Source organism: Eretmochelys imbricata, chromosome 5 (assembly GCF_965152235.1).
Source record: "Eretmochelys imbricata isolate rEreImb1 chromosome 5, rEreImb1.hap1, whole genome shotgun sequence".
In the NCBI taxonomy this organism is placed as follows: domain Eukaryota; kingdom Metazoa; phylum Chordata; order Testudines; family Cheloniidae; genus Eretmochelys; species Eretmochelys imbricata.
The window spans coordinates 44,834,227-44,849,358 of NC_135576.1; the positions used below are offsets into that span (position 1 = coordinate 44,834,227).

General features: G+C 35.7%; 1 protein-coding gene across 1 annotated transcript in view; it reads right to left on the reverse strand.

The window, feature by feature from the left end:
- Positions 1–6,109: 6,109 nt before the first annotated feature.
- Positions 6,110–15,132, reverse strand: part of JMY (junction mediating and regulatory protein, p53 cofactor) — a 133,669-nt gene continuing 124,646 nt past the window's right edge. Inside the window, exons 10-11 of the mRNA XM_077816306.1 lie at positions 14,247–14,557; positions 6,110–8,187 (exon numbers count right to left, since the gene is read on the reverse strand). Of these exons, the coding sequence (XP_077672432.1) occupies positions 14,250–14,557 (308 nt within the window). The 3' untranslated portion in view covers positions 6,110–8,187; positions 14,247–14,249. The remainder of the gene's footprint in view (positions 8,188–14,246; positions 14,558–15,132) is intronic.

Genomic DNA, 15,132 nt, shown 5'->3' on the forward strand with positions numbered 1-15,132 from the left:
GTTCAAATGTTTCCAGTTTGTGTGTATGGAAGTGTCCTCAAAAATTTTGTTTCACAGAGGCTTTCCTTTTGCTGTGGCACTAGGTGTAACATAATAGGTTTTCTCCAAGATGAATAACAGGAAGAGGAGCAATGGGAAAAGGAACCCTCAGTGGGTTGGTTTTGCATAAAACTTCCTTCCCTTCTTTCATTTTCTGCTGTGAAGGTGGCTAACCTACGTCCCCCTTTGGTGGAGATAACTGCCTGATGTAATGCTTTATTCCTATAGGACTGGAAAGCGGATTGTGACAGTGGCTTTCTAGTGAGTAGTTATCCTTTATATCTAGCATATCTCTAGTACAGTAGTGACCTTAGCTACATTTGGTAATAATCATTTCATTTCTTAGTATGCTTGTTGATCTATTCACTAATTCACACAATCTAACGTGCAAGGAGTAGCTCAGTTCCTAGGGTGCAGTGGTTCTGTTGTACACATTAAAAATACACTGCTGAGATAGGGACATATCAATTAAGATGAAAGTGTGCACAGAGGAGCTGCTCATCCACTCAAACCTATGCCAGAAGAGACCCTGCAGTCTCCACCCATGCTGCTCTCAACTGCTGATTCATCACATGGAATGGCCTGAAAAGTCAGTGGAACCTAAGGAGTAAGTACAAAACGCCAGGAAAGAGTAAGTACATTGCTGCAGCAGTCAGGGACAAGTGGGTAGAGATGTATCCCAAGGTTAAAAGAGTGGCCCAGATGGACATCAGTCACAAAAAATGATACCGAGATGATTGCAACTGTTGAGTAAATCCCAGGCCCAATCCACAGTACCAGACATGCCCTCCAAAATCTCAGTGTAAACTCAGCTAATTTAGAAAGTTGAGTTCCTCCGCTGTCTCAAGAATACCATATTTTGTACAAAGACACTTTGCAAAGCATAACTGCACATCCAATGTAACCATAGTGCACTTTTTTTTTAATGTGGGAATAATTGAGCAATCTTTGTGGTGCTTCCAACAATCTGCTATGCATTTTGCACATATAAAAAGGCAAAGTCCCTGCCCCCACAAGCTAACAATTTAATAGCAGATTCCTGCAAGTGGATTTACATGGGTGTAGATCCTAAATATCAAACAGAAATATAAGGAAAAATGGCTCAGTATATAAGTAAATGGTATATGGCCATATTCAGTAATGTAGTAACTTAATTTCTGTGTATCTATCTTACAAAAATATTATCTTTATGTCCATTTTGTGGAGGTACTTAAATCAGCCAGTTGACACAAAAGGTAATAGTTTCTCTTTGGAAATTTCACCCCGGTACCTATTTCTGGTTCCTAGCTAAACTACTTCCCCTCCTGCCTTGCCCCCAGAAAACAAATGGGTGAATCTTTTCAAAACAACTATAAAAGCATTTTGTACATACAGTATTATAGCAGCTGGTAACCAGCCTTATATTTAGGCTGCCTGACACTTTCCATTATACGATACCTAAGTACTCATACTACTGTTGCTTGCAAAATTGGGCAGGGAGAAGATCCTTCGGCCTTTTCTTTGTCCCATGGAATTCTGTTCAGGTTTGGGTGACACAAACTGTTAGCCATCACCTTTTCCATCTGGCACTTGCATTGTCAGCAACATTTTGAATCATGCCAAAACCACAAATTTCATTCTAATGTAAGCACAGGTCCACAAATCAACAATCACTGGAAATTAGGCATGGATACTATGGATGAAATATGATCAGACAATCCAAACATATACACAAAAGAAGGCTGAATGGGAATTTCCTAACATTTGAGTGCTTGACCTTGCAATCTGTATAACACCCTTTTAATGCAGATTTATTTTTTGTAATAATATAAGGGAATAGCAAAGAGAGATAGGTAGGCAGTCCATACTCATATAATACAGACTTATCTGGTCTCTTAGTTGTTTCTGGAAGATTATATTGTACATATTCCAATAAGCAAAGGCAAACTGTATAGAAATCCTAAAAACTCATTTTTGTATTTGAGTCTATTTTAATTCTAACTCAGGTCTTTTTAAACCAAGTAAATTGCAGTTGGAGGCTTGTTCTGGTTCCACAATAAGATGTAGATGCTACCTAGTTCCATAAAGGGATGCATAAATAAATGCAGAATTTTTCAGTGTCTCTTTACCAACCATTAATAATTATCCACTGATGCAACAGTGTAGTGATAATACAAACACTCAGGAATTTAGCATTTCAGCAGCCTGACATACACCTGTGCTGAAGTTAGGCACTTCTAAGTGTTAAATTTTGCCATCAGCAGTTAAGAATGCTATAGAAATGGACGGATAATGTTTCATAAAAATAAGTATCATCTTGGGAACTAAATGGTGTTGATTGTTTTAAAAAGTGGAGGAGATACAATCTCAGATCAAACCAGTGTTCAAATAAATATCCTTTATTAAAGAAAAAAATCATTTTTAAGCACCAAAACTGTGAGTATGTTGTTACATCGCATGTACAAGAAAAAGGTGATTTGGTACTTTGTGTACAGGTTTAACTTTGAAGTCATGATAGTAAAAACATGAAATACACAGAATAATAATAATTACAGAAAAGCTGTACTAAAGAAAGAGAGCAAAAGGCAAACAGTCAAACCAATATTTTTTTTCTTTTTAGTTTTCAGGTATTGCTAGAAATGCTCACTTAGTTTTTATTTTTTACACTTGTTGCTTAATACTTTAGAACATTGAGCATTATTAGGTATTGTAAATTTGCAGGAGTAGTTTTATAATACAATGTGCATTTAAAATGTCCATTTAAATATAATTGTGTTAAAGACTTTCTTAAAGCCAAGCACAATGTGCTAGTGTTTGATTCTATTCATAATATTGCACAAAGCTAGTGGATGGTGAATCAGTTTTCCATTTGATTATTTCTGATTTATTCAACCAAAGTTAGAAAGTGTCAGTTTTATTAACCCTTTATTCATACAAATCTGCAGCTTTCTGCATGTCACTAACTTTGTGGCTCTGCACTTAAAAATACATAAGATAACTTGTAAAGTAGGCAGCAACCACAGAAACATGTATGGAGAGGTCACAGTGAGTCTGTCTCTAATCACATACCTCTCCACAATTCATGAGGGTGAAAAGTATCTTCCAATGGATGTGAAGACTTGAAAATCAAGCAACTCTACCGGTTAATTAATTACTGTGGAACCTTTGAATTACCAAGCACAACTTGAATAAAAGCCATGATGAATTATTTAAAAACTTGATGCTGTGCTTCATATTAGTTGGGACCCTACCTGCTGAGATAATAAACGAGCAATATGTGCCCAGTCAAGGTTTTTCTTTTAACAGACACCCCCAGCGTGGTCTTTTCTATCAGCTGTAGGCAGTCTTTCCTCATTCACATAATTATAGGTCCAATAAAGTCACAAATTGGTCATGGTCCATATTTAAAGATATCTGAGAATCCACAGAGGGGAAGGGAAGGAAGACCATTTTGGTAATATTATAAGGCCCAAGGACACAGGTTTTAGAAGATATGAATTACACTAAAGTTATGTAAATCCCAAGTTGCAGATTCACCATGGTCAAAGCCAGGAATTTTGGACGAAGTCGTAACTGAATGGGCAGTGCAAAGAATAATATACACAACAACACCCCCCTCTTCCCAAAATACACTGGCATACCCAGCCCCCTCCTAAAAATTCTAACCTTTAATACATGATGTTTTAGGCAGCAATTAAATATAAATTCATTTTGTAGGAAAATTTTAAATTACAGTATATTTATAGGATAAAAACAGCCACTGCTGTATTTTACACAGCATTAGCTAGCAAGACAGGTCAATGTGCTTCACTATACCAAAGAGCACTTTTTAGAATGAACCTACTTTCCTATATACTCCAATAGCATTCAGCAAATGCAACATGCTCTCTCAGCAAGATACTTCCAGCTCTTACTGCTTCTCTTTACAATAAGCCTTGCTTGGCTGTAGCATATCGATTCTCTAACATTATACACAGTATCTTGCTTCATGCTTACGGGATCATTACCAGAAATAACACATGTAAAGTAAGTACATAAGTATTACAATGAAAACAGCTGCTTAAACCTTAATTTACAGTTACAGTCTTTAAATTCAGTGCAACGAAGGGAATAAAAGAGAACATTAACTAATGGAAGTTTCTGCTTCCTCGTCTCAATTGGTTGCATTTCAATAGAGAACCGCTCATAGTTTGAAGATTTTTGACTTTAGAGAACATAATGCTGAAAGGCAAAATGATTCTTTACAAAGAATCTGATGAAGTCTATTGAACCCAAAGTCCCTGATGCAGCCATTGAACACCACAATATCGGATCAAGTTTACTTACTTTACAGCTACGTGTTGTAGAATACAGGCTGCTAAACTTTTTAAAGAAATCTTAAAAGTAACATTTAAAAGAGAAACAAAACTTTCATCTATGCTTAAAAACTAAATCCCACTCAAAATATGCAAACATAATATGCAAAAGTGAATAAAATAAGAATGTTAGTCATTTTTAATGGATTTTGGGACCACAGTGAGGGAGGTACAGAAATTCAAATAAATGCTAATCCCAGTCCTGATCAAAAGACTATTATTTACTTTTCATTTTTGGTTGCTCTAATAGAAATAAACCGTTTTAATTCTTTTTTCTCACTGATAAATTCTCAGTCCCCACAGTACAGTATATACTCATGCTTCCTGAATTTATATGTATTTCAGATTGGGAAATTCCAATTCCTTACCTCAGTGAACCCATTTCACTACCAAACTGCTCTATTTTGAATAAACAAGCAAGTTTTCCTGGAATGTAGAATGCGCAAAAGATGAGAAATTGTTGGAGATCAGTGGCTAGAAAAAGAACAATGCAGCGAAATGATGTAGTGCATCCATGAAGAGCAAATACTGAAAATCTCTAGTGATCTTTTTATGTGAAAACTTTTTTTCCTCTTGTACACATGTAAGTATTAATGCTATCCCCATAGTGATGTTTGCCATGGTATCTCAAGTGCAGAGCTATTCAATAAACTTACTGTCAGTCACAGATGTGCCAGACTAGCAAGGATTGTCATAATTTCTCTAACTCTTGTGAAAGTAATTGGACTTTCCCCATATAACTTCTTTTGCAATACCAGTATAAATCATTATCTAAAAGCACTAGGAGTATTTTTATGCATGGAATTGTAAATGGCTATTAAATTGAATAACTGTTTGAAACTGTGACATCCAGTAACTACTTTAGATTAAAATCTGATTTTTAATATGCTGTAGATAACACACCCCATCTTTCCCTTTTAAAGTTGCAGTTTGAATTTGATATAAACTGTTATTCTCAGCACAGCAGCTATCTTTTGTGTGTATGTGCATAAAATACGATATTTCTATGAATAAGCAGTGTATACAGACTCAGTCAGGAATCTAATATTTTAACTAAATATATATGTATCAAGGACAGGTTTATTCTTAATCATGAACAAGTTTTCAATGCAAAGTTGACAAATCATATGTAGATAAACCTGAGAACTCTGTAGTACAACACGGTATAGAGCTATTTAAACATCTCCCTGTACAGTGATAAATTTGTGGATAATAAATTTAGTCAAGGGGAAGGAACATTATTCCTGTTTTTCAAATTACACTATTCACCCCCCCAACTCAAAAGTTTTGCCAGTGTTTTATGCACACTGTCCAATCTTCAGTTTGGTTTCTTGCAGCAAGAAAAACTAGACATACTTGATGTCCCACCATTGCTGTTGGTCTAGCACTCAGCTTCACATACACCAGTGGTTCTTAAACTAGGGCCGCCGCTTGTTCAGGGAAAGCCCCGGTGGGCCGGGCCTGTTTGTTTACCTGCCGCATCCCCAGGTTCGGCCAATCACTGCTCCCACTGCCCATGGTTCGCAGCTCCAGGCCAATAGGAGCTGCAGGAAGGGCGGCCAGCACATCCTTTGGCCCGCGCCGCTTCCCACAGCCCCCATTGGCCTGAAGCGGCGAACCACGGAGAGTGGGAGCCACGATCAGCTGAACCTGTGGACGCAGCAGGTAAACAAACCGGCCCGGCCCACCAGGGACTTTCCCTGAACAAGCGACGGCCCTAGTTTGAGAACCACTGACATACACTATATTATCGTAATTTGCAGATACTTCTGTTTTGTGCTACAGCTAAAAATTCATGCACTGGACCCAGTTTATAGTGTAATATAATCTGGAATATGGATGCCTGTACACCACAGGCACACAAACTACTTACATTTATGATCTATGCTAAATTATTACACATGATACATTTTGAAATTATTAGTTAGATGTAAAACCATAGAAATAAACTGGGAAGAACTTAGGTTGTCAGGTCCTTGACAAGCTAATGATGGATGTGTCATAGAACTGATGCTCTGTCCAAGAAAGATGCTGCCCCAAAAGCTGATACCTGGAGCAAAACTGGTATCATTTCTGAAAAATGCTGCTCATAAGCATTCCTTTTGAAAATGAAAATGTTTCACTAAACATTATAAATAAGGCAAAAAAAAATCAAGAAAAATGCCTATCAATGCCAAGTATAGAGTGGCAAATTATCTTTCAAAACATGACAGATCTTTATTATTCAGGACAATCATTGTAAAACAGCCTAAACGTTCCAAGATCTGAGGTTCATTTTGGTTATATAACCTATTGCCAAGGTAAATATTCTTGCTCCCACAACTATTTTAAGAAGAACTGTTATAAAAGTTTAAGAGGAATATGTACTCCATTACACAACAATAGCAATTCATGAATCTGCTTCTAAATGAAAATGGAGTACAGTAATTTGTCCTTCATAAAATGAATACTGAACACAAAAATAATTTTGTAAAAGGAAAGGGGTGGCGTGTCTCTCAAACAGTACATAAAATTTTAATGAAAATAAAATGCTGGTCAAGACTGTCACAGAATTTGAGCATTTCTCAACTAACAAACATTACATGGAGCCTTTAACATGGTACAAGATTACTTATAACTCTGTATAAGATGTACTTTTAAGTACTCTGGCATTATAAAACTAGCTGCCCGCAGCTATTAGTCATGCAGTTTAGGATTATTTCTTTTTAAGTTCTCACCGTATTGAAAATTGTACTCTCCCCTTCTTTAGAGACACATACAGCGAGCAATAAGTGTAGTTTTCAGCAAAACAGGCTGTTAGGTATGATGTACAATTTTTTGTAGCTACTAAAGGAAATACTAACAATTAACAGAGAAGCATAACTTTCATAACTGGTGTTAATATGTTTAAGTCCTGCATTCTCCTTAAAGTAAAGAAGGTTACTTACAGTAATCAAACAAGAACAAGTCAAGCTAACAGAGAAAAATAATTTTAAGTATCAAATTACAAAATATTGCTTCTTATAACAAGTTTGTATGTATGGTATAACTATTAACTCAGTTCATCTCACCTAAATATTACTGTTTAAAAGAGCATGGAAAATCTACTTTTAAAATGTAGGGTGTAAGATTATATCTGACCTTCTAAAAAGGTGCTGTAATATGCCATGTTAAGTGTACCATATTGTAAACACATACATTCTTAAATACATGTATTCCACTGTTATGGTACTTATTAGACTGTACAGTCATTTGTTCTTATTTTTCATACTAACACATTTCTTTGCAGTGAGAAGAATAACTAAAGAGATCTTACTTGCATCTCTATCTGAATTTTAGCTATTGTGGAACAGCTATTAAATTTGTTTTTCAAGCAGATGATATTTTCAGTGCACTGAAAAGTAGGTTTCATAGCTGTCCTGATGTTTTAACTGCATCCCCTGGTAGCTTTATCAATGCAGCATTCTTCCCACTTAAAATGTTCCCTCACTTAACTGGCCATATATACTAACACAAATGTAAAAAGTGCTTAAAGAATTGAGAAAACATCCTGAAGACCCTTTTCTCATTACAGTTATATAAAATGCATAATTAAACAACTTAGCTTTTTGTCCAACCTTGCACTTGTGGAATGAATAAAAAATAATCTGAAAAAAATCAGTGTTTCACGTTTTTTCACATCATTTGCCAAAGGAAGCCTTTTTTCTACTATGCAGCTGATGGTCAAAATTGCTGGCTTTTAATTTTCTGAAATGAAGAGGAAGATTGATCTCCAGCTGTGGGCTATTCTTTTGTTGTTGTTGTTTTTTTCCTTGCTTCAGTGGCTGCTAGTCACCTGTGTAAAAAAACAAAACAAAGAATAACTGAAAAACATAATTTAATCTCGACTGTACAAATCCCCTCCATTAAATACATTAAGCAGCATTTCTAAACCCTTAGATTCTCACTAATTCCAGTGTTTTAGAGCCATCACAGTGGCTCCTACCAATCCCAGCAACCAGCGTATGGGGCACAACCAGGCCTTCACTGTGCCCTCTTGGGGTTATTGGCAGCCAATACAAGTTAGAGCACTCTCAGGTTGCTCTAAATTGCTACAGGGGACTGCACTGTCACATAGCTGGCCCAAAATCAAAGTATCTAGAAAAATCTTAAAGTCACCTCTTCCCTGAGTTGCTCTGGGCATTCCTTGGTCTCAGTTGAGAATCTGGGCTCTTATGTTATTACAGCATTTGATTGATGACTGAAGTCAAAACAAACTTCTTTAACAGAGACTTTGCAATCTTAAAAGTATAAAGGATCTAAAACTTCCAACCGGCTATTTTCTGAGCATCAACAATTTTCTGTGTGCCACTGCATCTTCTGGTAGTGATTCAAATGAATGCAGCTGACTCATGTATTGTCTTGTGAGATTTAGAAATTATAGGGAAGACATCAATGGAAAAAATTTAGTTTCAGAAGCTAATTCACATAACGTAGTTGGAACCTCTGACAGACCAGATTTAATCTTTCATGTGTTGTTTCATTCTGTATATTTATAACTATTTTTCAAATTACAATCTCATCTACAGAACTTCTAAAATAAGTTCTTGTGAAAGTATACAAGGGTTGCTAAAATGCTTAAAATAGTGCATCGATATTCCACTTTTGCCTTTCATTATGGCATAAGCATACAACTAACAGAGGATTATACTCTATGCAAGGAAGTATAAATTAAGTGCTTCAGAAAGTGCAAGGGGGACTTTTTTTTTAAAGGGACAGTTTGTGTGATTTAAGGTCTTAGAAACAGGTAATTATTTGAAGACAAAGTCAAAGAAAATATGAATAAGAAATGGAAGTTTCAACTCCCCTCTTAGTGAGTTAGTCTGAGATGAACACTACATTTTAAAACTGGCAGAGAAACCGAACATTCCACTTTAAATTCTCAGTTTTACACTTCACATGCTTCCTCTTTTAAAACTTGTATAAATGCTAGTTTTCCCTCAAAATTCAAGAAAAAAGGAATACTCCTTTCACGCCACCCTCTCCACAGCTCCCAAATAAGTCACCCTTATTTTTTATCATACCCTATTTTATAAGCTCCTTGGGATAAGGACTTAGTCTTTGTTTGAAAACACATGCATTTTTAAGACTCTATATGAGTAATAAATTAGGATCAATATATATTACACAGAGCACCCTATGAAGTACTTATAAAACATTGTTACTAGGGCTGTCAAGCAATTAAAAAAATTAATCATGATTAATCACACTTAATAATAGAATACCATTTATTTAAATATTTGTGAATGTTTTTGACATTTACAAATATATTGATTTCAATTACAACACAGAATACGAAGTGTACAGTGCTAAATTTATATGTATTTTATTACAAATATCTGCACCGTAAAAAACAAAAAATAGTATTTTTCAATTCACCTAATACAAGTACTGTAGTGCAATCTCTTTATGATGAAAGTTGAACTTACACCCTACAAGTCCAATCAGTCCTACTTGTTCAGGCAATCACTCAGACAAACAACTTCATTTAAATTTGCAGAAGATAATCCTGCCTGCTTCTTGTTTACAATGTCACCTGCAAGTGAGAACAAGTGTTTGCATGGCACTGTTTTGGCCAGCATTATAAGGTATTTACATGCCAGATGCGCCAAAGATTCATATGTCCCTTGATGCTTCAACCATTATTCCAGAGGACATGCGTCCATGCTGATGATGGGTTCTGCATGATAACAATCCAAAGCAGTGTGGACAGCCGCATGTTCATTTTCACAATCTAAGTCAGATGCAACCAGCAGAAGGTTGATTTTCTTTTTTGGTGGTTTGGATTCTGTAGTTCCGCATCAGTGTGGCTCTTAAGACTTCTAAAAGCATGCTCCACACCTCGTTCCTCTCAGATTTTGGAAGGCACTTCAGATTCTTAAATCTTGGGTCAAGCGCTGTAGCTATATTTAGAAATTTCACATTGGTATCTTCTTTGCATTTTGTCAAATTTGCAGTGAAAGTGTTCTTAAAATGAAGAACGTGTGCTGGGTCATCATCCGAGACTGATATAACATGAAATATATGGCAGAATGTGGGTAAAACCATGGAGCAGGAGACATACAATTCTCCTTCAAGGAGTTCAGTCACAAATTTAATTAACACTTTTTTTTTTTTTAAAACAAGCATCATCAACATGGAAGCATGTCCTCTGGAACGACAGCCAGAGCATGAAGAGGCATATGAATCTTTAGCGCATCTGGCATGTAAATATCTTGCGATGCCAGCTATAACAGTACCATGCGAACGCGTGTTCTCACTTTCAGGTAACATTGTAATTAAGAAGTGGGCAGCATTATCTCCCATAAATGTAAACAAACTTTTTTCTCTTAGCAATTGGCTGAACAAGAAGTGGGACTAGGTGGACTTGTAGGCTCTAGAGTTTTACATCGTTTTGTTTCTGGGTGCAGTTATGTAACAAAACCCCCTACATTTGTAAGTTGCACTTTCATGATAAAGAGATTGCACTACAGAACTTGTATGAGGTGAATTGAAAAATACTATTTCTTTTGTTTCATTTTTACAATGCAAGTATTTGTAATAAAAAATAATATAAAGTGGGCATTGTACACTTTGTATTCTGTGGTGTAACTGAAATCAATATATTTGAAAATGTAGAAAAATATTTAATAAATTTCAATTGGTATTCTATTGTTTAACAGTGCGATTAATTGCAACTAATTTTTTTTAATTGCGATTAATTTTTTTGAGTTAATCGCATGAGTTAACTGTGATTAAATCTACAGTTCTAATTGTTACACATCCACTATACTTTTTTCGCCCCAAATCTTTACTGCTATTTGGAGTTATAACTAAATTATCCGTATTCGAGGAAACAAAGCATTCACAAACAATTTTACCATCTTCCTTATATTATAAGGAAGAGACATACCCAAGATCAACCAAAGGGACACCTTTCTAACAAGTCAGCTCAGATTTTATTTCAATTTACACAGACCAAATTTTTTTTTTAGTGAGGGTGATTCTTTTAAAATTGTTTTATCCTCAGACTGCAGTTATAAAGGGAAATCCCTTAAACTGTTAGTCATTCATTCATTGCTTATTTTCCCTTTTAGTTAATTCTTTTCTTTACCATGTACTGTATTAATTTAAATATAGTTTATATGTTTGAAATAGAGAAAGTATCAGGGTAGGTCTACACTACCCACCGGATCGGCAGGTAGCGATTGATGTATCGGGGGTTGATTTATTGTGTCTAGTCTAGATGTGATAAATCGATCCCCGAGCTCTCTCCCGTCGACTTCGGAACTCCAGTGCCACAAGAGGCACAAGTGGAGTCAACGGGGGAGTGGCAGCAGTCGATTCACTGGCATGAACACACCGAGGTAAGTCGATCTAGGTACATCAACTTCAGTTACGCTATTCTCGTAGCTGAAGCTGCATACCTTACATCGATTCCCGCCCCCCCCCCATGTAGACCAGTGCTCAGATTTAGCCTTAAAGCTTATTTTTTACTGTATTATTTGTACTATATTAATTACAGTATAAAATTTAGCTTATACAGATTTAAGTGAAGATGATTTTTTATAATATCTGCCAGTACACAATGTATGCCCATTTGCAGTATAAAATACCTTCTTGTAATGTATTTTGCCCCAGAGATGTAATTTTAATCAACAATGTCATCCTTTTAACAGGTCCTGGCATTAAACTGATTTCCTTGTACTACAAAACATGCTCTGAAATTTCTGCAGTAGACCATTATTTGAAGTACTATGTAATTAATTCTGTTAAATCAATTTATACATTCAATCAAATAGGGTCATGTCTGTGAAAACAACAGTAATTCAGGAGAATAGTGTTACATACGTTTCAGTCTATTGCTCGTGAAATCAGATTAGTTCATACAATTCCTCAGCATAGCCTAGTTTTTGTAAGTTAGTTTGTTTTTAAACACAAACCATTACAAATCTATCAAAAAACTGTCAGTTAAACAATTACACCCCACTGAAGTATTTTTATGATAACAGAGTTTGGAGGGGGGTAGAATGCGAATGCCAAATGTGTGTATAAATCTCTACAGAACTTAGAGTCCAAATTCCATAAAATTCTAAGCACCTTCAACTTACTGATTTCAGTAGAAGTTGAAAACTCAGCATTTGGCAGGATTGTGTCCTTAACAAGGGAAAGAACCATAAAAGTATACTCTCATGGTGAGAGTATTTAAGGTTAAGATAACGTTAGCTTACAAAAGATGATGGCAACTGGTGCCCTATCAATACCTCAGATTAAAAAAAAGGGAAGGATTCTGAGGAAAGCAAAAAGTTTACAATATCCTGAGGTATTAAAGGGTATTCTTCCCAAGAGGAAAACAAGATTCAAAGAGACACAATTAGGCTTACAAAACAATTACATAAAACCAAATGTCTAAGAAGAGTGACAGAAGAATAAACACACTAAAAAAGCAATTCAGCCCACATCATCATCTTTGATTATAACAATGGCCATAGGAAATCATGAGGGACCCAAACCTGCAATCATTGTGAAGTTAATAATAGTTTTGAGGCAGGTGTCAGATAACTATTTTCCTTTTTTAAAATTTAGAATAGGAAATTAAATTGGCTTTAATTTAATAAAGATTTGTCATCACAGTAAAATACTACAGGTTGGTTGTTTTGCTGGGCTACCATCCCTTTTTAATACCTGTGGTACTTGCACTAAATGTCATTTCCCAGCTGTGGCAGTGTCCCAAAAGCTCTCAATCCCTGGAATGCATTACTGCTTAATTATTAACATACAAATGGGGTGTCTTTTGCTACCACTATATGTAATTTGAATGCAATATGTATTATTTATTCCCTTTAACTCACTATACACCTTGTGAGAGTCCATTTCTTAGAAAGTTTTTGAAATAAGTTCTTTAGAGATACTTGTGCCTTTCTCCTTGATCTAGATTTACATTTTTATTTACTTACAAATACGTTTATTTGAACCTTTTATTTATATTTATATTTAAATATGGCCATGTTCTATCAGCAGATTTGCTCCAGAAATACAGCACTCTGTCAGTCCAGTTCATAGGAGTAGCACAGAAGAATCTGTGTCTTTTGACTACCACCACAATCTTGAAAACTAAAATTCCTTGGCTATTTCTACATTGTTCTGAACTCATTAAAACTAGCTATCTTAAGTCTAAGTTCTGTTCTTGTATCACATCTAACTATAACGCCCGGAAATTTGTGGGGTATTTTATGCATAGCAGAGGTGTAAATTATACTCGCATATTTACTGTTTATGGTTTAGAAATCTAATCAGACCATTCACAGATCTGAAAGAAAGCTATCAAAAAGCCAGCCACCAAAAAGACAGACAGACAGGGTAGTCAACAAGATTTCAATATGCTTAGTAGTCAAATCTAATCTTCTTTGACTTGTAATTATTTAGCTTTAAGCGGGAAATACACTGGATTTTTACACATCAGAAGCAATTAGAAAACATTTGACATTAGTAAATGTAGGGGTATATTCAAGAGTGATTTTCTTGCATTATTATTTCTGAAAGCCCTTTTCAATCTTATAAGGTACAGTCTCGTCAATATACTGAGGTGTAGTTTTTTTGTGAGGACAATTTTTGTCACTGGTTTAGCAAAAAATGTTTACAAAAAAAATTTCTGGCAACAGCCCAGAAATATGTTTCCCTTATAAGAAGTTTAATTAACTCCCTTTGAAATGCCAGTGGTTCAGATTAGATATTCACATTTTTACCAGTTTATATATATTAGATGATTTAGGCACACTCCTAAGTCTCCTAGACTTTCAAGCCCAAGCTTAGGAGGTATTCCTAAATAAGTGTCAACAAAATAAAATTTAATTTTTAAAAATGTAAGAAATTTACAGGTTAATTTTCCCAGTCTGTGCAAGTCAAACTCTCCTCTTCATCTTCTGATTCAGGTGATGCCTCCTTAATTCTTCGCAGTGCTTCATGGATGCTACGTGTTAAAGGGTCAGTGTCAGGCAGAATTGTAAACGACTCTCTCAGAACATCTTTCTGCACCTTCTTCAGTTTCACCCCTTTCCTTATCTGTGCCAAGATGTTATTGCCGTCATCTTCATCGGGGAAAGGAGGGAGATTTCTCTGCTCAACCTTTCTTAGGTGAAAACTACCACGCTTCAAGGAAGCCAGCACCTCATCCATTGGGGAACTCACTGCAACAAATCAAAAGACTGAGTTAGTATTAAGTTTAAAATATTTACACATTTCAGCATCTTCATTTTTATTTCCTATATGACAAAGGGTAGTTACCACAGCAATTTTGCATCCTAAATAGAGGGAAAACAGTAGTATTTTAGATACCGCCATATAACTGTTGGTAAGTGCTAACTTTCTAATGGTGTTTTTATCTCCAATTGTATTTTTCTCTACTGTCAAGAAGAAATTATATTTGTACCGTGAATACCTTAATATGACTTCTGAAAACCAAGCATCATCAGCATATGGTATACAGTATGGCTACTTTGGCAGGTAAATTTTCCTGCCTGTAAAACAATGAGTTACAAAATCAAAATACATTATGATGTCTATTTCCCATGGCTGAAACTCTGATAGTGAGCACATAACTTAACTGACTGGGCTGCATACTCTGTGTAATGCAAGCACCAGAGGAGAAACTGAATTCTCACAACATGCCTGAGGTAGCTGGTTTGTATCCACTGCATGACTTCTACTACAAGCCATCAGGAGTAGCAGATGTGGTCAGCTGCAACAGCATATATTTCCTTCT